This window comes from Nuphar pumila, chromosome 9 (assembly GCF_984573655.1).
Source record: "Nuphar pumila chromosome 9, dmNupPumi1.hap1.1, whole genome shotgun sequence".
NCBI lineage: Eukaryota > Viridiplantae > Streptophyta > Magnoliopsida > Nymphaeales > Nymphaeaceae > Nuphar > Nuphar pumila.
This window is the reverse complement of record NC_143257.1, coordinates 37,885,536-37,911,699: the sequence shown is the minus strand read 5'-3', so window position 1 is coordinate 37,911,699 and position 26,164 is coordinate 37,885,536. Positions and strand designations below refer to the sequence as shown.

The 26,164-nt window shown below is 40.4% G+C and overlaps 1 protein-coding gene across 6 annotated transcripts in view; it reads right to left on the bottom strand.

Annotated features, from left to right (window-relative positions):
* The window catches only part of LOC149828564 (Tetratricopeptide repeat (TPR)-like superfamily protein), a 57,359-nt gene that overhangs the window by 8,639 nt on the left and 22,556 nt on the right, over positions 1-26,164 (bottom strand). For 2 of the 6 annotated variants that reach the window (XR_016434049.1, XR_016434050.1), the window contains exons 2-4: positions 23,501-23,647; positions 23,064-23,144; positions 19,342-19,603 (exon numbers count right to left, since the gene is read on the bottom strand). Coding sequence is in view for 2 of the 6 variants with exons in the window: in XM_090016885.1 (XP_089873011.1) it covers positions 16,205-16,324; positions 23,064-23,144; positions 23,501-23,647 (348 nt within the window). In the remaining 4 variants the exon portion in view is untranslated. Of the gene's footprint in view, positions 1-10,175; positions 10,494-16,112; positions 16,325-19,341; positions 19,604-23,063; positions 23,145-23,500; positions 23,648-26,164 lie in introns of those variants that run through there. The other 4 variants (XR_016434051.1, XR_016434048.1, XM_090016885.1 and 1 more) reach the window with 4 other exon arrangements.

Sequence of the window (26,164 nt, the reverse complement as noted above, 5' to 3'; positions counted from 1 at the left end):
AGTCTGCACCTAAGGGGACGGTCGGTGACCAAGAGAGAAATCCCCAAAGCAGCATAAACAATGGATGCATCCCAAACATGGAGAGCTACCACCTAGCATAATTATGGTAGTCCCATTCTCCTAACTCCGATGATTGGGGAAGCCGAGTCTTTTGCTCGTAACTGTCATTAATGGCCTGTCCATCGAAGTTTTGTACCTTCCTGTCCTCTCTCCTGACAGGAGTCAGCGATTCGAATGAGTACATCAGGGGTAGTTAACTGAAGACCCATTCTACATACTCTGGTCTTTCGACCAAACTCGAGTATCTTGCTGGTGAAGGCGGAATCATCACTTATTTAGGTGATCTCAGCATTTTGTTATATGCACTCATCAAGGTTGCCACAACCTACTCATCCAATCATCGCAACGTAAGAAGACGTATTTGTCAAAAAGTACGGACGTATTTGTCAAAAGTACGACTACGATAAAAGGGATATAGTTTCACCAAAGAAACCTTAACAGATATTATCTGCATAAGAAGTAACACAACACAATTTGACAAGATAAGTCTTGAATTCATTTCAACAACATTTTTCATATTTCATGATGCAAGGTCATCTCGGATCTCTCGTCCGATCAACAAAGTACTTAATATTTTGTGCATGTCTAAAAGTACGTTATACTGAACCAGGGAGGTGTGTGGGCTTCTCAAAAGGAACACCCAACACACAACTTCATAACGATCCAAAGAATAAAGGAGTGCTCATTTGACATGATTCATCCTTAAAAGCCATAATGCCACATTAAGTCATTCACGCAAGGCACAACACTATCAATCTTGCATCCAAAATTTATCTTAGTATCGACATGTGACACTAGATTGATAAATAAAGAATGGGTCCTTCAACAGAACCCCACTCATTCATATGCTCATGCCTCTGGTCGGGGTTATTCGAATTGGGTCGCAACTCGAATCGGGGTTATAAAATATTTCTCCCAAGTGTGTGGACCTGGGAGGGCCTATATGTGACTTCGAAATCCGACAGGACTTAAAACTTAACTTTGCAAAAGCTGTGTATTTTGAAGAGCCCTGGGTTTGCAGAAGGAAATCCTCTTTAAAAGAACTATAGCGCACAAGTGCAACTTCTAGTGTTTTGAAAACAAGTGATAACAGGATAGGCACAAGACTACATTTATGTAAGTACATATTTACCATGAGTGTGAGAATATGCAGGTTATAACATATCAACAAACAACTCTCGACTTGTGATGCCGCACATCGAGGGAAAAGCACATAAGTAATACACGAGGTACCAAAACCATACATTGACCACTTAGATAGACAAACACATAAGGTCATAAGTAATACATGAGAGACGAAGTCGTACCTCACTCAAAGGGAATGTGCAGGCAAAAATGTATGCAAGCAAACAAGGGCATAGGTATTGCAAAAAGTACGAAACCACACCTGAAACTCATAAATATGCAGACAAGAAAATATGCAACGCAAAAGCAATATAAATCTAAGTACATCTAGCATGGATATCTTAATTATTTCAACTTAATTAGGTTCATCTATTGCCCTTTGTGCGACTTTACCTTACCTCGGAATGTTATGCAACCGTGTACGCCTATGTGTGAGGATAATACGAGAGTCGGGCCGCGGAACACGAACGGGACCTGTTGCAAAAATCTGCAAGAGTGTGAAATATTCAATTATGCTAATATAATTAATGGTGAGACGGAGGCAAGGGTAGGATTAGGCGGCAGGGAGTGATCCCCCGACTGCCGACGACAACGGGGCGACAGGGAATGAGCCACTGTCAAAAACAGTGAGGCGGCAGGGAGTGAGCCCCCCCGCAGACAGCACTGAAGCGGCAAGGGGCTAGCCCCTGCCGAATGCACTGAAGCGGCAGGGGGCTAACCCCTGCCGACAGCACTGAAGCGGCAGAGGTCGCGCCTTTGCCGACAACACTGAAGCGGCAGGGGTCGCACCCCTGCCGACGGCAGTGAAGCGGCAGGGGGCTAGCCCCTGCCGACAGCACTGAAGCGGCAGGGGTCGCGCCCCTGTCGACAGCACTGAAGCGGCAGGGGTCGCACCCCTGCCGACGGCAGCGAAGCGGCAGGGGGCTAGCCCCTGCCGACAACAACGAATCGGCAGGGGGCTAGCCCCTACCGACAGCACTAAAGCGGCAGGGGGCTAGCCCCTACCGACAGCACTAAAGCGGCAGGGGTCGCGCCCCTGCCGACAGCACTGAAACGGCAGGGGTCGCACCCCTGCCGACGACAGCGAATCGACAGGGGTCGAGCCCCTGCCGACGACAGCGAATCGGCAAGGGTCGAGCCCCTGTCGACGACAGCGAATCGGCAGGGGCCGAGCCCCTGCTGTCCGGCGAAAGGACGATGGCAGGGGGACAAATCCATGTCGAAGAGAGAGAGAGAGAGAGAGAGAGAGAGATCGGGGCGGCAGGAGCCACCAGCCTCCTGCTGACCCCCTACGCAGGTCAAGGAAGAGGGGAGGGTGACAGGGGGACAACCGACCTCCTGTCGATCGCCCGATCTCCCACGGGGAAGAGAAGGGGGTCCGCAGGGGCCATTGGCTCCTGCCGTCACTCCGACGTACCCCCAGAGACAGGGGTCCTGTAGGCCCCCTATCGGCCTCTGATGGCTACGCAGGGCACGGCAGGGGCCGTGTGCCACCTGCCGGCTCACCTGTGAATCCCAAAGAAGGGGGGAAAAGAGGGAGGTGAAGAGGGTGGAGACGGCGTACCTGGAAGGGGCGGATCGTCGGCGATGGTCGCAGCGGCGGCGGCGATCGGACCAGTAGGAGGAGGCGTCGATAGGTTTGCCGGCGAGGTTGTCGCCTGCAGGGAACGAGAAGGGGGGTGGGGCATCGATCCTCCCCTCCCGCAACACTCTTAAAGAGCTCAGGGAGGGGCGACAAAAGGGGAAACCCCGATGGGTTTCCCTTATCGGGTCGAAGGCGCGGTGGGGGGGGGGGGGGGGGGGGGTGCGGCGCACAGGAGAAAGGGTTTTCTCAAAACCCTTTCTCTTGTGTCGGGTTTTTTTTAAAACCCCAACGACGATGGGCCCGGGTCGGGTCCGGACCCGACCCAGCCCGGGTCCGATACAAAATTTTTTTTTTTTTAAATGCGGGTTTTACATACAGTGCCCAGAGGACCAGAAGGCATGGGTCGCGGCATCAAACTTAATTGGGGATGCTGAGTACTGGTGGCGATCCATCAGAGATGTCTTGGGAAGTGGAGAGTTTGTTTCCTGGATCACCTTTAGGAACAAGTTCTATAGACAATTCTTTCCCAGGATCGAGAGGATGGAGAAAGAAGAAGAATTTAGAAAGCTCAAACAGGGAAGTATGAGTGTAGCAGCCTACACCGCAAAGTTCAATTCATTATCCAGATTTGCGAAGGCTTTAGTATCTACTGAGAAGCAAAAATGCAAGCTATATGAGCGCGAATTAAAGCCTAAAATTCTGAGGATGGTGGGACCTCTGCAAATTCGGAGGTTCGACAGGTTGGTGGAGATGGCATCTCGGTACAAGTTTTGGGATGCTCGAACAACAAAACCAGAGGTACAAGAGAAACCCAAGCAAGTACAATAAGAACAAACTAGTTCATCGTCCCGAAGGTTTTTCAAGAAGAATCAAAGCAACGATAGATCTTCAAAGCCACAGGAGGGAAGCAGTGCAGAAAACAACAATAAACGGCAGGGAAAGAGGCCTGAACAACCAGAAGCTAAGAAACCTTGATACCGAGGAGCATCTTCCAAGGGCAACAACAATTGTAGGACTTGCGGCTTCAAACATGAAGGTCATTGCGATGAAAAGAATATTAAATGCTACAATTGTGGTCAAATGGGACACATTGCAAGGAAATGTCCCCAGCCAGTACAGGGAGAAGGAGCAAAACCCAGGGAGAAACTAGTTGCTCCAGGACGAGTTTATGCAGTGACTCCGCAGGAAGCTTTGACTAGTCCTGATGTGGTGGAAGGTACACTCCAAATTTCTGGTGTTAGTACACATGTTCTATTTGATTCAGGTGTTACACATAGTTTCATCACCCCTATTTTTGTTGCACTATTACCTGTTTCACCGATACCTCTAAAAATAAAGTATCAAGTAGAGACACCAGTAGGAAAGTCTGTGTATATAGAAGAAGTCATCCAAGGATGTATGGTACAAGTCGAAGAACGTCTATTGTCGGTAGACCTTCTAATACTGGACTTTAAGGGAGTGGACGTTATCTTGGGCATGGATTGGTTATCTAACCATCATGCAATGATTAATTGTCGAGGAAAAAGTGTCAGTTTTCAACACCTTGAAACCTCAACTATCACCTTTCAAGGCATTAGAAAACTTGCAAAACCGATAATCATCTCATGTCTTCAAGCCAACCGGTATCTACAGAAGGGCTGGATTGGATGCTTGGCTTATATGAAGACTGAGGATGACGATAAACTTTCAGTCACAGAGGTAGAGATTGTACGGGAATTCGTGAATGTTTTTCCTGAAGAACTTTCAGGACTTCCACCAGATAGGGAAGTCGAATTCTAAATAGATCTAGCTCCAAGTACAACGCCCATTTCTATTCCTCCATATAGGATGGGACCTGCCGAACTTAAAGAACTCAAGGATCAATTGCAGGAGTTGTTGGATATCGGATTTATCCGACCATCGGTATCACCTTGGGGCGCACCGATCTTATTCATGAAAAAGAAAGATGGGTCATTGCATATGTGTATCGATTACAGGAAATTAAATGTGGTGACAATAAAGAACAAGTATCATCTGCCAAGGATAGATGATCTATTTGATCAACTTTAAGGTGCAGCCTGTTTTTCTAAGTTGGATCTACGTTCTGGATATCATCAGTTAAAGATTCGAGTAGAAGATGTTGCCAAGACAGCGTTTCGTTCAAGATATGGTCATTATGAATTCCTAGCCATGCCTTTTGGGCTGACGAATGCCCCAACTGCATTCATGGATTTAATGAACAAAGTATTCAAACCATTCTTGGATAAGTTTGTGGTGGTGTTCGTGGATGATATCCTCATATATTCGGCCAATAAGGAACAACACGCAGAACATTTGAGAATCGTTTTGCAAATACTTAGAGATCAGAAGTTATATGCTAAGTTCTCTAAGTGTGCGTTCTGGCTTGATCATGTGTCATTTTTTAAACATATTATCAGTAAAGAAGGAGTGATGGTGGACCCAGCAAAAGTTAAAGCGGTAACCAACTGGCCTACACCCAAGAATGCCACAAAAATTTGAAGTTTCCTTGGGTTAGTTGGTTACTACAGACGCTTTGTAGAAGGATTTTCTATATTGGCAGCTCCCATGACTAAGCTGACAAAAAAAGAAGTGAAGTTCGAGTGGAATGAGAAGTTCGAGAAAAGCGTTCAAGAAATCAAGAAGTGATTAACCAGTGCACTAGTGTTAGTTTTGCCTTCTGGCACTGGAGGTTTTATCGTTTATAGTGATGCATCACATAAAGGATTGGGTTGCGTTCTGATGCAACATGGCAGGGTTATTGCATATGCCTCAAGACAACTAAAGGTGCATGAGATAAATTATCCAACTCATGACCTAGAATTGGCTGCAGTAGTATTCGCACTCAAAATATGGCGACATTACTTATATGGAGAACAATTTGAGGTATTCACTGATCATCAAAGTTTAAAATATTTGTTCTCTCAAAAGGAACTGAATATGAGACAACGACGATGGCTAGAATTATTAAAAGATTATGATTTTGAGTTAAAGTATCACCCAGGGAAAGCTAATGTAGTAAATGACGGACTCAGTCGAAAAGCAGAATCAGTCACGAGACTATTTATATCAAGTCTGTTGGTAAGCATTGTAGAACAAAAAGCAGAAGTGCAATGTTTGTCGAGTTGATTGATGTTTGTCCAGATGACCTTAAGGTCAGAAATTTGGGACAAAATCAGAGAAAAGCAACTCTTAGATCAAGAGTTAGAAGGAATCAGGTCAATAACAATTAATGGTGAAGATCCAAAATTCAAAGTAGACGATCAAGGCATGTTGAGATTTCGAGAGCAGGTATGTATTCCTAAGGATGAGGAACTTAGGAAACAATTGCTTGCAGAGGCACATCATTCAAAGTATTTCATTCACCCTGAAAGTACAAAGATGTACAGGGATTTGAAGAATAATTTCTGGTGGAATGGAATGAAGAGAGATATTGTTGAGTATGTTAGTAAGTGTCTAATATGTCAGCAAGTAAAGATTGAACATCAGAGGCCAGGTGGCCTATTGCAACCACTACCTATTCCTGTATGGAAGTGGGCAGATATAACGATGGATTTTGTTATAGGATTTCCTAAGACCAGAGAGGGAATAAATGTGATTTGGGTAATTGTTGATAGACTGACCAAGTTTGCACATTTTCTCGCATGCAAGACAACGTGTTCTTTTGAACAGTTGGCTCGTCTTTTCATAAAAGAGATTGTGAGATTGCACGGAGTACCAGACTCCATTGTTTCTGATAGAGATTCGAAATTTACCTCAAAATTTTGGCAAAGCTTTCAAGAAGCAATGGAAACTCAATTGAAAATGAGTACAGTTTTCCACCCTCTGACGAATGGGCAGTCAGAAAGAACCATCCAAACGCTGGAGGATATATTGTGAGCCTGTACACTAGAGTATCGCAACTCATGGCACGATATTTTGCCGCTAATTGAAATTGCCTATAATAACAGCTTTCAAGCAAGTATTGGGATGGCTCCCTATGAAACCTTATATGGAAGACGTTGTAGAACGCCTCTATGCTGGGACCAAGTTGGTGAAAGAAAAACCTTAGGACCTGCGTTGGTTTAACAAATGGAGGAGCAAATCAGATTCATCCGTGAAAGACTCCAAACAGCCCAAAGTCGTCAGAAAAGTTATGCAGATAAAAGGCGACGAGAATTGGAGTTCGAGATAGATGATCATGTCTTTTTGAGGATATCACCATTTAAAGGGGTAATGAGGTTCGGGAAGAAAGGCAAATTAAGTCCAAGATATATCGGCCCATTCCAGATTTTGAAAAGAATAGGTTCTACAGCCTATCAGTTGGCATTACCCCCATCGCTTTCCAGAATACATAACGTATTTCATGTGTTCATGCTAAGAAAGTACGTGCCAGATCCTTTACATATACTAAATACAGTGAAGTCGGTGTTAGACATCCAAGAAGATTTAAGCATTCGGGAAGAACCAATTGAAGTAATTGAATTTAAGAAGCACAAGCTCAGAAACAAGGTTGTCCCAATGGTCCTAGTGAGATGGAAGCAACACAGTAAAGATGAAGCTACATGGGAGAATGAGGCAGATATGCACGCACAATTTCCCCAATTATTTTTTAGAAAGATTCAGGACGAATCTTTTTGTAAGGAGGATGGAATTGTAGCGCTCCCCCATCGTGGGGGGGGGTTACGGAAGGAGATGGGGACGACGCCCCTTCCTCTCCCACGAATCAGATCGTGGGAGAGGAAGCGGGCTGCCCCCATTTAATACAGAACGAGGAAGGGGGTCTGCCCTCATTTAATACAGGAGGAGGGAGGGGGATAACCGACCAACCCCCATAGCTATAAAAGCCATTGGGGGGGGGGGGGGGGGGGCTCCTCTCATTTCCTCATTCTAAACGCGCAGAAAGGGAGCGTGAATGGAGAAGAAGGAGAGGAACTCCGCTTGACGCCGACCACCAGGTAAGTTTTCTCTCTCCCTCTCTTTTGATGTTCAGAGCAGTGGTCGTCGGCAACGAAGGTGTCACCTGCGAGTTGCAGAGATGCAGGAGCAGGGAGAACCCTCTCTGTCTGGCTCTATTAGGGGGGAAACAGAGGGGGTTTTCCTCTGCTACCGTTGTTGGGTCGGCAGCCACTGATGATCAGCGAGCGCCGGCGACGCTGCCCTGCTTGCAGGAAGCTGCAACAAGTCTGATGACGGTAGAAGTTAACTATTGCCCGTCGTGATGACAAGCTCGGCCTGCAGTTTCTGCAGGCCGAGTCGGTCATCAAGCTAAACGTGAACCAGTCTGAGCTGGTCGACCAGACCAAGTAGGCTCAATCTAGGCGTGTCCAGACCAAGCCAAACAAAAAGAAAAATGATGATGTGTGGATATGTGCGTTGTGACAGACCGTATCGGTCTATATGGACCGAGTCGTGTCCGAAGTAGTTAGCAGACAGGATCGGGTCGTTACAACTTGACCATAAAATTTCAATTCTAAGAAGTTTTAATTTTTTAACTAATAGCCTGTAGGTAAGATCTGTTAGCATTGAGGCATCAAATTCAATATTATGCAGTGCAACTCCTCTACAACGTGATCTTGGTTATTGACTCATGCTTGCCTGCAGAAAAGCAGAAGTGGACCCTCCACTGAGACTGATTACAACTCCAACTCCTAATCTTCGCTCAACATAATTCATACAGCAGTAAAAGCTTTTACTCGTTCAGATGTTATACTTAATTCACTAAAACTCTATGCACATGCTTGGGTGTGTATCTGTGTGGTGATTCACAAATACTCCCGTTAAGCAGAGGATTTTCCTTTTTGCCAGCTTGGTTAATCCTTCTATAACTGCAGATAATGATTGAATTTTCATGCAATCTGTAAACAAGTAATTTTGCCATAGAAAGCTACTTCATCTTTCTTTCCTCTTCCCCTTGTTTATCTTGCCCTACTACAATGAAGATCACTCAACACGGTAGAAGTGAGGTGGAGCAAAGCAGAATATAGGGGTAGTGGAGGAGAGGGGAAGTCTAAGGTAGACAGGTTGCACAAGAGATGATGACCGCCAACTGCCATCATTATTCCTTCTGACAAATTCTGAAGGAACCAAGTGATTGGGCAGAGAGAGAGAGAGATGCGTAAAATCACCCGTACAACAAAGTGCCAATTTATTCAAGTGGGGAGTGTGAGTTGTGTCACCTGTCCCCATGAACATACAGAAATCAATGATGGTATATCTGGAGTGCAATATAATCGAGTATACCATATCAGTTCCATATATAAACATATATATAGGAAAAGTAGAATATGTTGGTTGGTTTGAACCAACAGGAATCATCCGATCTCCAGATCGAACGGCCCATGTGTTTTCCCTTCTTTCCCCTTAACCCTCCCACCACCTCCACCACCAGCCTCCCTACATCCTCTTCACCCCGTCCAGCGCACTGTTGCTGGAGAAGGCCGCGAGCGCACAATAGATCATGTTGCTGAACCTGATCTGGGTTCATAGTCAGAGCTTCAGTGTTATGCCCTCTGCAAGATCCGGTTTTACAGGTTCAGAACTTGAATCTGAAGGGAATATCAGGTTAGCACCAAACGGGTATTCTAATATGGGACCGACGGAAGCAAGAGGATCGGACCTGAGATTCCTGATCCTCTGAGGCTGGGATGGACGTGTCCGCGGTACTGACCCTCACTGGACACGATAGGGTAGAGGCCTAAGGGTAACCGTGGTGTAGGATTTAGGTGGTTCTAGAAAAACATCTAAGCAAGCAGAGAAATCAAGTAGGCTAAAAACGACTCCGGAGGCTAATCGAGAAAGTGTTTTGGTTCAAATCTGGTATGGATTGAACCAAGGGCATATTGAACACCTAGGGACATGTATTAGGGTTAGGATAGGCTGTTGAAGGTCAGGAATCACTAAAATAGGTCATTAAGTGGCTGGGATGCTTAAACGATAAAAACTACATGTTCTACCGAATCGGCGGGTTGCAGTTTTGGTGTTTCGGGTGCCGAACGTATGTAGGGTCTTAACTAAGGCGGGGATCAGTTCCATGAGTTGTGTAGTAGGTTTAGTATGGTCAGAGTATGTGCAGGACTTTAGAAGAAGCAAAACATCCCATTGAACGGGATTGCACTACACCTTTGAATGCGGTCTTTGTCTAGACACCATAAGCAGTCTTAAGGAAGGTTAGGAACTGGTCCTAGGGTATGATAGAGGTTCGAAGAGTGGTATAAATACCTAGCAAACGTTCGTAAGGAAGGCTGATTAGTAGAACCACGGTCGACAGAGCTCCTACATTGATTTCCAAGGTAGGGATCACTCCATAGTGAAGATACGGATACAAGAAGAGCTTGGGCCATTAGAATGGATGAAGGACCAGCCTAGGGAAGCCTGGTCTCACGTGTATCATAGAGAGAAAAGGGGAAGAAACACGAGAGAGGAGAAAAAGAAAAAGAAAAGGAGAGAGAGATTGTAACGACCCCAACTTATCCCCGTTGAAAAGTGGATTTTTTTTCCTTTTTTTAAACAAAACCAAGAGATCTGGGACCTTACAGACATAACACAACTCAAACCACAAGGAATCTTACATTAACCTAACAATCAACTAATTAACTTTATTCATCAATAATTAAAGTTTAAAAACATAATCAAATAAATATTCAAAATTATGGAGCCACACTATCCCCAAACAAAATATCAGAAAGTAGTCACGCAGCCTCGTAAGCCCCATATAGCAGACGTCCTCATTACTAGGCTTTAGGTCCTGTGAAAAACATAAAGGGCACAGGGTCAGAATCAAAGATCCTACGTACGAATTCCTCTCAAGATTCAAATAGGCAAGAAAAGCAAAAATCAAATTCATGCAATATTTTTAGAGAGACATAACTACAACTATCTTATAATCCAAGTAACCATTCATGCATTTAATAACAATTATCATGCAACAACAATATCTCGCATGACAAAAGAACATGTAAGAATGCATGAACTAATGAAGAATAGTAAATATGTATGATTCCAATGCATATGCATGAACATATTATTAAGTTATCAGAGTTTTCTTTTGCATGCATGTCCCTATTAAATGCACACAAGTTTAGTTTCACTTTTCATTAAAACCCGTGGATACTCAAAACAGGCGCAACAGTTCCCAAAGTTCAAGATAGGTTCCTAGTTGTAGCTTAACACACAATTTGTATTTTATTACTAGGTTCCAGACTTGGCCCTAGACCGATATCAGGAATCAACATCATCCATCGAAACATTAGAAATCAACATCTAATGTTAGGACACCAGGGAAATCAATATCTACTGATGTCACTTTCTTGGTATAGTAATAACAGTTGTGTCTACACATCACCCGCACGCAAAGTGGCGAAAACTCCCTAAAACCGTGACTGGGAAGCGAACCACCATATCGAGTTCAGGGAGTACAATCACACACGGAGTTTTAGTATCCTTAAAATTCCCCAAAACTGCCATCTAGGATTCTCACACTGTGGAAGGGACATCCAGGAAAAAAACATTAATTACACTGTTTTATCTTTTTTATCTTTTTATCAAAAGGCAGGTTAATTATAAATGCTTCATTTTGCAAATTAACATGCAAAACACAACACAGGACCTTGGCCCATTACAAGATTCAACAATGCAATTAATTCATAAATCAATAAGTTTCAAATGGATTTTGCAATGCATAAAATAAGACTTAGAGCAACACCTGCTCATGGCCTACAGTGGTTCACATCAGATTACTGATGCATCTCATGCAAAAACCACAGTGAACATGTAACCATGAAATCATTCAGCATGTCCACAAATGCACATTCATTCACACATAATATGAATGTACATGAAAAACATATTACATATGCATATGAACACATACTTGCAAGATACATCATGTCTTATGATTCGTCTCATCTATGTCACACGGACTCGGCTCCATCGGCCTTTCCTCTGTCGTCAAGTCAGGTTGTACCTCAACTGCCTCGTAGTGAATCACATGAGGGGTCAGGCACATACTTCCTCGACATCGAGACATGGAAGACATTGTGAATCTGAGAAAATTGATGAAGAAGTGCCACATGGTACGTGGTCTCCCCAACACACTCAAGGATCTTGAAAGGTCCAACAAACAGAGGACTCAGCTTCCCCTTCTTCCCGAACTGGAAGACACTCTTCATAAGCAAAATTCGTATAAACACGTGATCGTCCACGATAAAACTGAGCTCTTTGCGCCTCTGATCAGCGTAGCCCTTTTGCGTACTCTGAGTTGACCAACCTCTACCGGATCAACCGCGCCTGGTTCGAGTAATGCTGGATGACCTCTGGAGACTTCACTGCTCTCACTCCAACTTCATCCCAACACACAGAAGATTTGCATGGTCTGCCATACAGAGCTTCGTACGGGGCCATACCAATATTGGCATGGTAACTGTTGTTGTACGAAAACTCCACAAGCTTCACATGCCTATCCCACTCTCCTGCTCAATCAAACACGCACGCTCTAAGCATATCCTCATGCGCTCTGTCTGCTCATCAGTCTGTGGGTGAAATGTTGTGCTGAACTTCAACGTAGCACCAAGGGCCTTCACAACTGTTTCTTGTTTAGGGTCCCATCCAGAGTTACCGGAAGCGCCTAGGCAAAAGGGGAAGCGCGCTTCCCCGAAGCGCGCTTCGGAAGCGCGAAACGTCGCGCTTCCGAAGCGTGAGGGGAAGCGTCCCCCTTTTTTGTGAAGCGCGCTTCCCTTTTATGGGAAGCGCGTCCCCCTTTTATGGGAAGCGCGCTTCCCCCACGCTTCCCCCTCGCTTCCCCATTTTTTCATTTTTTTTTTCGCTTCCCCTCGCTTCCGATTCGCTTCCTAGGTCGCTTCCGGTTCGCTTCCTAGGTCATTTCCGAGACGGTTCGGAATTTTCTTCTAAGTGGTCCCACGCTTCCCCGCTTCCTAAATTTTTGAAAGTGCCTCGCTTCCCGCTCCCGCTCCCGCTCCCGCTTCCTCGACTGGTAACTCTGGTCCCATCACTCTTAGTTTTAACTTTATAAACTTATTTGCAACCTATGGTTTTCTTATCTTTAGGCAAATCAGATGTTTCCCATGTCTTAGATTTTTTAAGTGTTCATATTTCTTTATTTATAGCTTTTATTCATTTGCCTGATTATATATGGCAAGTTCAAAGTAGGATAAAATCTTAGGTAGACAAGCCCTATATCGTGGAGAAAAAGATTTATATGAAACAAATCTATCAGGAGGTCTAGAGGTCCGATCTGATCTTTTAACTCCTAGTTGTTTGGTTTCTAAGGTAGATTAATTTTCTAGAGCACATGATTGTCTATCATTTTCATGTCTCCTATATTGAATTATATTAGGTTCTTCTGATTCAATATTCTCACCATCCTAAATATTGAATTGAGATTCTTCATTTTCACATCTCCTATATTGAATTATATAAGGTTCTTCTGATTCAATATTCTCATCATCCTGAAGATTGAATTGAGATTCTTCATTACTAACTTTCTTAAATAAAGACTCATTACTACTTTTAGGTAATATCTCGAATAAAAAAAATATTTTTTCTTCTTAAGCACATTTTGAAAGAAATTTTCATTCTCCAAAAAATAAACATTCCTTAAGGTATAAAGTTTGTCATTTTATAAATCAAAACATCTAAATCCTTTTTGTGTTTCCCCATATCCAAAGAATGCACACGATATAGCTTTAGGGGAAAGTTTATCATTCTTGTTAATGAGAACAAAACACTTGCATCCAAAATGTCTTAATCTAAGATAATCAAGCAAGCTTCAACCCACAAATGTTTTAGAACATTTTTTGAAATTAAAAGGGTTCTAGTGGTCTCAATTATGTGTCTAGGTTTTCTTTCAGCTAATCCATTTTATTGAGGTGTATAAGTGCATGATCTTTGGTATAAAATCTCACTGTTTTCAAAATAAGTTTTAAAATCATTTGACATAAACTCTCCCCCAGAGTCGGAGCGAAAGATAGAAATTGCATATTTAAATTGATTTATAACAAGGTTATGATATTTTTTAAAATTTTCAAAAAAAATCATACTTGTGTCTAAGAAAGTATATCCAAGGAAATCTAGTATAATCATTAACAAAAACCACATAATAAGAGTAGTCACCTTTAGATAAGATAAGGGAAGGGCCCCATACATCCGACTGCACTAATTCAAACGGTTTAAAAGAAAAGGTCTATTTAGGAAAAGAGAAGGCTTTCATTTTACCGATAACACAATCCTCACAATGGAATTTTTCATTACAAAATTTGTTAAAATGTGGTACATGGGATAACTTTGATAAACTAAGATCTCCTAGTGTTTTATGCCACAAAACTATGTCTACATTTCGAATATTATAACAAAAATTGTCTTTTGGAAGCAAAAGACAATCCATGTAGTAGAGGTTTCCTTCTCTATGTCCTCCATTTTGCTTCCCGGATTGGAGATCATGAACCCAACATTACTTAGATGAGAATGAGACACCATACCCATGGTCGGTAATTTGAGAAACAGAGAGGGTTTAAATTTAATTTTAGGACAAATCTAATTTTTTGAATAGAAAATTTTAAAATACTTTTAAAATTCTCAATACATTTTATATTAAGAGAGGACACATCAGCGGTAGAAACATTATTTTGCATTGAAATGAGGCCCCGGAATCTAAAAGCCAATAAACTTTAACAGGAGGCGAAGATGTAGAGACTGTAGCCCCTGAAAGAGAGAGGAGTTCTTGATTAGTAGATGAAGGGCCTCCATGATTTAAGAGAAGATGGTTACAATGGATTTTGAATCTTCATTGGTTCCATTTCTTTCTTCGTGAGATGTTTCCACGAATGCCACATTTTTGTCTTCTCTTCCCTTAAACTTGGGACACTAAGGCTTGATGTGTCCCGGTTCTCCACAATTATGACATTATTATATTCTTTTTCTTGTTGGCATCATATCTAAGTCTCCCATAGTAAGGTTTTGAAAAATGAAGTGGTTTGTAAACATTTGTAATGGCACCCGGTCTTGAAATGGCCAAAACATTAACCTTGATCTCCTTAGACTTGGACATGGATTTCAACCTTGTCGCCTCCATACACACTTGAGCTAAGACTTCATGTAAAGGAAGAGGTTTTTCCCTATGAATGATATTGACCCGAACTTGTTCAAATTCGGGTCTAAGACCTCTAAAAAATTAAGACAATTGTTCCTCATACTTGAAATTCTTTTATTCTTGAGCATCATTAGGTGTCTCCCATATAGGCTCAAGTTTAGCCAATTGATCCCAAAGTCTTTTGAGGGTACTATAGCATTCCCTCACCATTTTATCTCCTTGCTTGCAACTATGTATTTTGTCTTTAAGATCCCACTTGTGAGCATCTTTTTGAGTATAGGTTTATCTAATATATTCTCAAGCTTGATCCGCTCTTTCGAATTCAAGAATATCGGAGCATGGCTCCTCATGCATACTACCTATAAAAAGAAAACTTCCCACTCCTTATAGGCTTTTTTGTATTCATGCATAGTTTTTTTCTCTTTCGAACTCCCTTAAGGCTTTCCTCTTTAGATTCACCATCGACTCAAACAACCATTTTTATGAGAATTGGTTGTGGTTCCAATGCGGAACCATCAACAAATTGCCACCTATCTTTAACCATGAGAATTCTTTTCACCGCCTCGACCCACATATCGTAGTTTTTCCATCAAATTTGATGGAAACAACCATTACAATTTCTTTATCAGCCATAGCGGAGAAGAAAGGAAGATAAAGAGATAAGAAAGAGAGGAAAAAAGAGAAGAAGATTGCAAGGAAAAGTGTTGAAGAAGTTTGATAGCACGCTGCCTAAGGGAACAAACCAATGTTCCACCAATCTCACGATCCTCTTGATCTTTATGTTCTTCTCTCTGGATGTACAAGTTACAACCCAAGAGCACTAAAGCTCTGATACCACGTAATAAAATATGATGAACACAAACAAGTGCCACTTATGGACAACTACAACATACACAAATGGAGACTACTTAGAAGTCAAGATACAATCACAACCATAATGCCAGTTATGGACAAGAGAGACAACACAAAAAATATAGAGTTTATTGAGAGAGTGCTTGAGAACAAGCATAGACATACAAGAGGCGTTCTACCCCTTTATATATACAAAGGCAAGAGAGAGAGTCTTGGGACCCTCCCCAATGGCTAGAAATAGAGTCGTTGGGGAGGTCCCTGGTTGTACTTTTGGAGATGCTATTTTTAAAAGATAATTTTCAATAAAAACAATGGGAAAATCGTCAACCAAAGATAATAAAAACCGACTTTCCACAAAAGTGGCGAGTACGGGTCGAATCCACAGGGAACATGATATATTCTGAATTAAGTCTAAAATAACAATTTATTAATATAACAGAGTTTACAACTATGTCAATATTACAATTCTAACTAAATAACATCTAAAACATAAAAATGCACTAAAACAGGTCTCTAAGTCTTCTCCAGATCGTCAGGGATAAATTTGTCTTTTCACCACATGTGCAGTTGCACTTCATATCTAAAATACACCTGTAAATCTCGGTTTCTAACTTATCAACCTACACAATGAAAACAAAAAGTCAGTAAACAAGTAAAAATTAAATCTAAATTACAGCTACAATTAGTTCTAAGCTACTTCTGAAATTAAACTACAATTAAGAAATACAAAAAATTAAAAATCTCATTTCTAACTAAGCTAACTAAACAATTCACTCCTAATCAGTCTAACTACAGTTAATTTACTAACTACATGCTGGAAAATACTAAAAACTACGTTAAATCAAACAAATAACTAAATGACTGTTTTGTCCCGAAACAATGCAAAAGTGGATTCTGACAGTTTTTCACAAACCGATGATTTGAAAGGGCAAACGAATTCCAAAATTCACGAAATCACTTCTGTTCTGTTCTTGACAGATCCAAGAGTCTGACAATTTTTACGGATTTGGAAAATTCGTTCTAGATCTCCAGATATAAGCGTTTCAAAATCAGGATAATTTTGGAAATCGCAGGACCCGAAATTGAAATTTCTGAAAAAGTTGTTTTCACAAAACGCTTAAAAACAAGACCAAATCAACTCGAAATGAGCTAAATTTTGGTATGCAGACAGTGAACACACGGATGTGAAGAATAGAAAAAAAAATTCAGAAAACTTCAAAAATTTCCACATAAAATAATGAGTGCACGACATGATAAAAATCAGGGTTTAGGTTCAGTGCACTATTCATTTATGCAAATCCACAATTAACACTTTAGCATTAAATCACATACATAAACAGTCTTACACTAATTTAATCTACTGCTAAACTACATAAAAGGGCAACAATTAAACTAATTATAAAAATAGTAAATTAACTAATCTAAACTATAACTAACTCTAATCCGAACTAACTACTACGACTAAACTATCCTAAACTAAATTATGATTCTACTTAAACTATCTATATGTATGCATCTAACTAATATTAATGTACTCTATATAACCTAAACTAATTAATTAACTAAGTATCTAACTAACAACTCTAAAGCCTAATTGAAACACCAACGACAACCTAATGTTAGTATAACTAGTATTAGAGTTGACTAACTAGGATTAATAGCTAACTAACTAGGGTTAGTCGACTAAGGTTAGATACTAACTAAGGTTATAGGGTACGGTTATGGTTAGTTAAGGTTAACTAGAGTTAGCTAGGGTTAACTAACTATCTACAGGTTAGCTATGATTAGCTAGGATTAGGAACTAATTAAGTGGCTAGGGTGGCGGTTTAGGATATGGATTTGGCTAGGGTTCACGCCACCCTAGGTTGGTTAATTATACCTCCTAATTAAATAGTACTTACTAAACTAGGAATGAAAAGAATCAAAGGAATACTAATCTATCTACTTAAATTCCTAAATAACATGCAATTAGACATTAATGCAACTTACCTAAATGGATATACATGATTTCTACAATCTAATACTAATTCTACACTTACTAATTTAGTTACTAATAAATCAATGCTAGGTCAACTAATAAATTAGTAAATAGGGCTGATAAATATAAGAATCCACGAATTTGGCAATGAATACCTCTTCCATTCTTGCCTTAATAGCACATTTGGAAAGCTTAACTTCAAAAACCGTCCATCCTACTAGGACCCACACGTTTTGAATTATTTTCCTTAAAATCAATAGGTCCTTTGAAAACCTTTCCCAAAACACCATACATGTTTTTGGTTGGCTTTAAAAGAGAAGGTAGCATTTCAAATCTTGCCAAAATCGTGTAAGCACTTTTATAAATTCATTTGAAATTCAAATGGGTTTCCACCTTTGAAAAGATAATTCATTTGTAATTAGGATGGAGAAAAATCAAAGCTTTCCTTCTATACATCCAACGAATTGGGAGAGGTGTCAATTACCAAAAACGGTTTTCAACAACAAAGACTCAATTGCCCTTCATATAATCTAATTAATTAATTAATCTAACACAATATTATCCTAACTAAAATATCCTACTAACAATGACTTAAAGGATAAAAAGGTAAATCAAATATAAATTAGAACTAACTAACTAAGACACTTACTACATGAAAATCGACCTATCTAATTTAAATTTAACTTGACTAAAACCAAATTCACTAAATCTAAATATACTACTTAACTTATAATTACAGCTAACCTACATGCATCAAACCCAACAAGCTATGATATACAGAAATTACGCTAAATAAGAAATAAACAAAACATTACATTAATCTAGGAAATAAAGAACACTAGAACTAAATTATATCTATCACTATGACGCCACACAAAACCTTAAGTAAATGATACTCATATATGATTAAATCTAAACTTTGAGAATAAGTCACACAAATTAACCTAACTAATATGCTGTGAAATAACTAAATAAAAAGAAAACGCTGAAACATAATTCTACTACAATCGACTAACTAAACTAAAACAGAAAATTATCCACAACTCAAATTGATACAATATTTCAAACTACATAAATCTACACAGCAATCCAAATACGTTAAACTAATCTATCTGCTACTGTCTAACATAACATACTATAGCTGATTTAACTAACCCTACAGAAATTAATATTCACAATAAGACTCAATGATTTTCAACCAAAAACTAAAATTGAAATACCAACTTCAAACATCTAATTACATACTGGACTGATCTATAGACAGACTTGTTAAAACATAATTGGACGACAAACATAAAAACTAGAAAAACATAACTCGACTTTTAGTTTTCTCAAGATCTAAAAACGCCTAAGACAGCAAATGACATTTACATGGTTCCTAAGGTACTGGGTTCAATCAAAACGAGATACATGAAGATGGGAAATACTGAAAAAACGCAGCCACACAGAAACATCAAATTCAAATTCAGGCACACACCCAAAAATACCAATGTTGGATTGAAAATACTAGTAACTAAAGGAAAATACCTAAACAAATCTACGTGCTGGTTTATGCACGAAATATCTACACTAAGGCTGACGAAACACAGAAAACACACAGCACAATAACACACGCACAGCTTGGGTTTTATCTTGAAGCAATGGATGAGAAGATCTTACCTCAAGGGCGATCCGACGACTGGGGGGAAGGAAAGAGCGGACTTTGCTAGGCTTTCGCACCACGAGGGGCCTCGTTGATGCTGGAACGACACCATGAAACTGTATTATGCAGCTGCAACACGTTTGAAGTCCACCGATGATGGAGGAGGAACCGATTCTTGATCGGGTGGCTTAGAAGATCGGATGGAGGTAGAGTCGATCCCTCTTGTTGGAGTGTCTCGCACTTCCAAGCAAGAGAAAGTGTCTTCACCCTCTGCTATATCTGCAAAACACAGCCAACATGATGAGTATCCAACAGGGAGGAAAAAGAACTGAAGAGATATGGAAGAGAGACAAGAAAGAATGCTTGGATCTCAAGCTTGGATCTCAAGCAAATCTTCAAGCTCCAATGGCAATGGCGTGGGGTGAGAGGTGAGAAGGGGTTGGACCAAGATTCGTGCCCCTAGGGCACGAAAACCAAAGCAAAGACCGTTCTACAATGGGCGTCATTTCCTATTTAAACGTCTAGCCTTTATTTTGGTTTTTCCAAAAGAAGGATTAAAAAGTAAAATTTCTCTGGGGCACCTCACGTAGGAGGGGGTTTTTAGAAAATAATTTATGAAAACGTGAATGGGTTGGGATGGAGTGGATCTACATTCGTTTTGGTCCAGATCCAAGGTCCAAATGGACGTTTGGATCCAAATCATTCAGATTTGCTCCGAGGTTTGACCCGCTATACTGTAAATGCCATAATTCCTTCATTTTAAGTCTGATTTTGATGAAATTCGAACCATAGCTTCCTAACCTCAATATGCATCTAAGTGTGGACCTTAAACCTATAGATTATGCATTTATGCAGTGAAAATGTATTAATAAAACGTATAATTTATGCAGCATCAGTCCCAACGACTCTATCAAAAAGAACATAAATGTCCTTTAGCTTTTGGCTAAAGGACATTTATGTACATAAAAAATAAAATACCTAAAGACCTAAAATAGTTTACTATTGTGCCCAGTGTTGTTAAAAGTGTGCCTCAAGGCGCAAAAAGTGTGCCTCGCCTCAAGGCGAGGGGCTTTGTGCCTTGAGGCGCAGGCATAAGGCGCAAAAGCCTTAAGGCACACGCCTCATACGCCTTGAGGCGTACGCCTCAAGGCGAGGCGCGCCTCAAGGTGAGGCGTACGCCTCAAGGCAAGGCGCGCCTCACTGCAAGCTGCATATTTTTTCACGAGTTCTTTATTACAACCAATAGAGGACATTTGTTGAACTTATGCCATGATATATTGTCATTCATCATATTGACAATGTCTGCCTTATCATTTAAGTTTAAATGCATATGCTCAAGAACTCTATTTGACAGTAGTTTCATATATATATATATGCACAATTATCTTATATTTTATAAAATGATCTAGATATGAAGTTAGATTATCAATTACAAACTAAAATTCTGAAGCATGTCAAACGTATATAGTTAACTAACAAATATCAACAAGTATATAGTTACACTGCTATTGCCAAGCATAGACCATACAACGATCAGATCATAAGATGGATAAATTGGGTCGACCTACATAAAAAACCTGATTGATCCGTGTCAGGAGTACCACCTATTACTGGCATGGGTACATCATAGGTATGGGGCCTAGTAGAAGTGCCCATGCTATATAAAGCCTGAAAGTTCTAGCTGAAAATTAGGCATCTTAACCAAGGAATCTTGGGTTCAAATTCCCTGAAAGAGAAAACAAACAACTATGTCACAGGGATTCAGCCAGACAGGTGTCGCACCCACATCGACGCGACGCAACGCGGGTGCAGCACCCGGTGCGTTCAACCCGACCCTGGGTGCGGTCAATGCACCCAAGGTCATTTTGGTCCATTTTTGGATTTTTTTTAAATTTTGCCCCTATGAAATGGGCTGCGGAATTTTTTAAAAAAAATCTTAGGGGGGGGGGGGGGGGGCGCTGCCCCCCCTGGACCCCCGCCCGCTGACCGCGCAGCGGGACCTGCGCCGGGAGGAACCCTCGGACCCCCCTTCTGTAAGGTTAAAAACTATGAATCAAGCTCCACAACTCATCAGTTTCTTAATATATTTTAACTTTTATTTGTTAATCTCATGTATTTTCCAGTTATGTAATCAGGTTTTTAGTTCTTTTATATGTTAATCTCATATATTTTAACTTTTGTAGGTTAATCTCATATATTTTCAAGTTATTTCAGTTATGTAATCAGTTTATTAGTATATTTTAACATTTTTTGGTTAATCTCATATATTTTCGAGTTATGTAATCAGTTTTTTAGTTACTTTTATATGTTAATCTCATATTTTTTAGTACTTATTTGAGATTTTCTATTTTTTATTGATTGTTATTTAATCAATAAAGCATTTCTTTATTTATTTGTATTTTTAGATATTTCTTTTTATAATATTTTGTAAGTTGTCAAAAAAAATTTGAGGCTTACGCTTTACGCCTCGCCTCAGTTTTTGGTGGAGTGCCTCGCTACGCCTCAACGCTTTTCACAACACTGATTGTGCCCCTAATGGGCACAGCCTATTACACAAGGTGAAATGACTAAAATACCCCTAATGGATTTTACTTATTACATCAAGAAATATATATAAATATACTTTAACAATATATAATGTCCATCTATGTCACCTGGGTACGGGTACGGGTACGGAGGGTACGACATGGCAATTTCAAAAAATTAGGGTAAGGGGACACGGCTATATATATATATATATATATTGTATGGATCCAATGCAAGATCCACATATATGTAGGTCCAATCCAATAAAGTTTTTAGTAAAAGTGTAAGAGAGAGAGTGTTCAGAAATTTTAAAAAAAGATGAACAAAACTCCTTTGACCGCCTCACTCACTCACTCACTCACTCACTCACTCACTCACTCACTCAGGGGGTACGAAGAGGAAGAAAAGGAGGTGAAGAAGAAGATAGAGGAGAAGGTTTGAGGTAGGTACCCCTCTCTCTCTCCGATGGAACACCAACGTCGTTCATTCAAAAATTTGCAGAAAAGGAGAGAGAGAAGAAGGGAAAAGAAGAGAAGAGAAAAGGGTGCCACAAATTAAAGAAAAAAACTGGAGGGAGATAAGCACTCTCTCTTCGAGCTCCACCATTTGCTTCTTCGGGAAGTCTCCTTGCTCCAAGAATTTTAGGATTCTCTCTCTCTCTCTTCTTCTTCTTCTTCTTCTTCTTCTTCTTCTTCTTCTTCTTCTTCTTCTTCTTCTTCTTGTCGAGGGTGGGAAGGAGGAGTTTCGGGATTTTGTATCGGGGTGGGATTCTGTAATTCCTGAATGAGGGTTTCGTGAAAGAGGGAGGAGGGGGGCAGGATTATGATTTCAGGTCTACGCTAGATCCGAACCATGGCGTAGTGCGGGACCTGACCCATGGCGTACCCGCACTATGCCCGGTATCAGCGCCCGTGTCGGCGTGTGTCGACACGGGTACGGCGACCATTTAGCAGTGTCGCAGTTACATAGATGTCCATGTTTCTCGTTTCACCAGAATTTAAAAAAACCTTCTTCCCCTTCTTGGCAATCTTGGTCATGAACACATATATATATATATATATATAGATAAATAGATAGATATAATGTCCATGTTTCTCGTTTCACCTGAATTTAAAAAAGCCTTCTTCCCCTTCTTGGAAATCTTGGTCATGAACACTTTCAGATTGCACTGCTCCATAAAAGTTGTCATTTACGTATTCAAAGCTAACATTACCTGGCACAGATATGGCCGGAAATCTCGAGGATCCTCTCTGACCAAATCTTGAAAATCCTGCAATCCCTCTTCTAATTCACCCTGCAAATAACATGCAGTGACATGAAGTCCATCAGCAATTTTGGGCAGGTTACAATAACTAATGAAACATTACTAGATTAATTACATTGAGAAGTTCTAAAGCTATAGGAAAAACATTCAGAACTTCAATCTGACTCAACATGAACCTACTACACAATCTGTTGAACAATTGCATTCATCATGTTACATTCTAAATGAGTCCATCAAATTAAAATAGACCTTTACTCAACCTTTAACTTTGGAATGAAGGAATGAAGTAGCATTAAATGTAGCTTCTTTGCTACCTGTGGTTAATATCAAAATGTACACAGACATGCAAAAAACATGACTTATCAGCATTGTTCCAGATCTCATACCTTCACCACGTGCATTTGTGCAATCAGAATTCTAATATTGCGTTCCTCAGTTACCCTGTCCTCATGCTGTGCAAGATCCAGTGCATCATTAAGCATTTCAAAAACAGCTGGACCCTCATTGCGCTTGTGCATTACCAGTGCAAGTCCCTAAAGAAGATAAATAAACTCTTTAGTTCATTGTTATCAACAAGGAGGCATGCAAACAACAGATCATCTCATTTAATAGCTCCAGAATCATTTATCTGTGTGACCTTTCTGCTGTTTTTTTTCTTTTCCAGAAATATTCTTACTTAAAACAGAACTCTTCCCAAATTGATAAATGATTATTCAATGTAGTTGTCCCTCAGCATTCTGATGATAGTTTGGCAACAAATACAAGATTTACTTCAACTGCAAAATATTTGTCACTTCAAGTTTCCCTGTTGGCAGAAATTGTTTTTATACACAATCAAGTAGTAACAGATCATCAAGTATAAGCTGCAGTACATCATACATACAGACAGAGACTGTTCTAATTTCTACATGCACAATTGATAATAAAATCATGTGGGAATTCTGAAATCATTTTTAAGCATCATGTCCTAAAATGCTTACTTCTGGTGGATGTGATTACAGTTACCCATGGATTGTATTTGTCAACTACATCCTTCCTAAGTCTACAAAATAGCAATGAAAAAGAAAAATACGAATTCCTGCCCAAAGGTAACAGAAGCTTTGCAAGCACCTTCTTGCTCAAATAAACATCTACTGAAACATTTTGACACCATTGTTTACAGGACTCCTCTCTGGCTATTGGGACCAAAAAGATTTTAGATTAATACTTATTCACCCCTATCATAGATGAATACTCATAATGTTCTTGCAAGGTGTTTTCCTTAACTACCTAATTCAGCAAAAGGAACTTCTTGCCTTGCACATTTTTAATTGTTACCCTTTAGAAACTTCATTTTGTAACTTCACCTGCACTAGGTTTGACCATAATGACTATAGGACCCATACACTATTCGATACAACACAACACTCGGACACTTCATGAACATAGTCAAACTAGTTTCACACACAGCCAACATTGTGTCATTAAATTTATCTATTTTCTTTTATGATCTTATTTACTTAGTTGGTATTCACTTGGTTTCATTTTCTTTTAAAATTTGTCATCAATTACATTACATTTCAATTTCAACTTAGTTTCATTTTTTGATATTCATAATTATAGTGATTTAAAATTGTTGCTTTTTAAACACGCTCACACATATACATCTGCGTATATGTAATATCGTGTGTTTTTACACTATGTTAAATGCTGGTTTTTTGAAATTTTGGCTAAGTGTTGTGGAAACATCGGTAAAATACTCGATATTAGGTGATGACATTTGAGTCTACGCGTGGTTTAGGTCTGTAACGACCCCAACTCATACCCGTGAAAAAGTGGCAAAATTTTTTTTTTAAACAAGTACAGAAACATTCTCAGAGACCTGAGGCTTTACAATTAAAACACAATCACCACTACAAGGGATCTTATACTCATCTTTCATAACAAACCAAACCAAACTTTATTTATTCAAATGCATATAGTTTAAAACATAAGTAAATAAATTATAAATAAAGCAAAAAGAAGAGTCACATTGTCCAAAAGAATTTGTGAGGCAGTCGTGTAGTCTCCTCGTAGCTCCTCTCAAAAGCAAGTTGTCACACTATGTAAGAACCACAAATTTTACACTAAAACTTAAGAATTATGTGGATTTGGGCCTAGGATCCGTTATTGGATCCAAAAGAAAATTTCGGATATTAGAGTATTTTAGTAATATTATATAAATAAATATTTAAGAAATTAGATATTTCAAATCCACGGTTCGGACCCAAGTGGATCCAACCCTTGGGTCCACTGCTGTTTAAGCGACCCGGACCCAAATCAAATTTGGGTCCAGCATTTCGGGTCGTGGTTCGGACCCGGACCCGACCCACACCCTGTTAAATTAAAAGAGGGGTTAATAAGGGGGCAACCCGATATGGGTTGCCCGATAAAAAGTTTTGAGAGGGGAAACCCTCTCCCCTGAGTTATCGGGTGTTAGGGTTCAGCCGAACCCTAACACATAAGGAGATGGGAGTTGGGGGAGCACACCGAGCCGCCGGGAGGAGGAGGAGCTCCTTCCTTTTCGGGAGGCCACCCACCTACAATAGGGGACCCCGAACCTCTCTTTCTCTCTCTCTCTCACTCTCTTCTACCTCTCTAAACTTTGAATCAACCTCCGATCTCGGGCTGCAGCTCGAGGCCTTGCAGTGAGGAGCCAACCTCGCCGGTGGTGGTGCTGTCCAGGCCGACCGACCCTCTCGTGGATGCCGCAACAACCTCGCCGGATAATGGTAGGTTACTGTTTTTTTTTTCTGTGTAGGTAGCTCGCGTGGTCGGGGTGTGAGTGAGTGGGGAAAAGAACATCCCCAAATCACGAGTGGCGTGGGGACAGTTGGGGATTTCTACAAACGCAATGTCCGTGAGTAGATCTCCCTGATTGTTTCTTGGGAGTTTGGGGTCAAGTATGAAGGGTGGTCCGATTAACCCCAAATCAACTAAATTGGGAGATCTCGATTGTTGAAAAAAAAATATATAAATAAATAAAAAAAAATAAAAGCCCAAATCTAAACTGGGAATCTGGGGTTTATCTT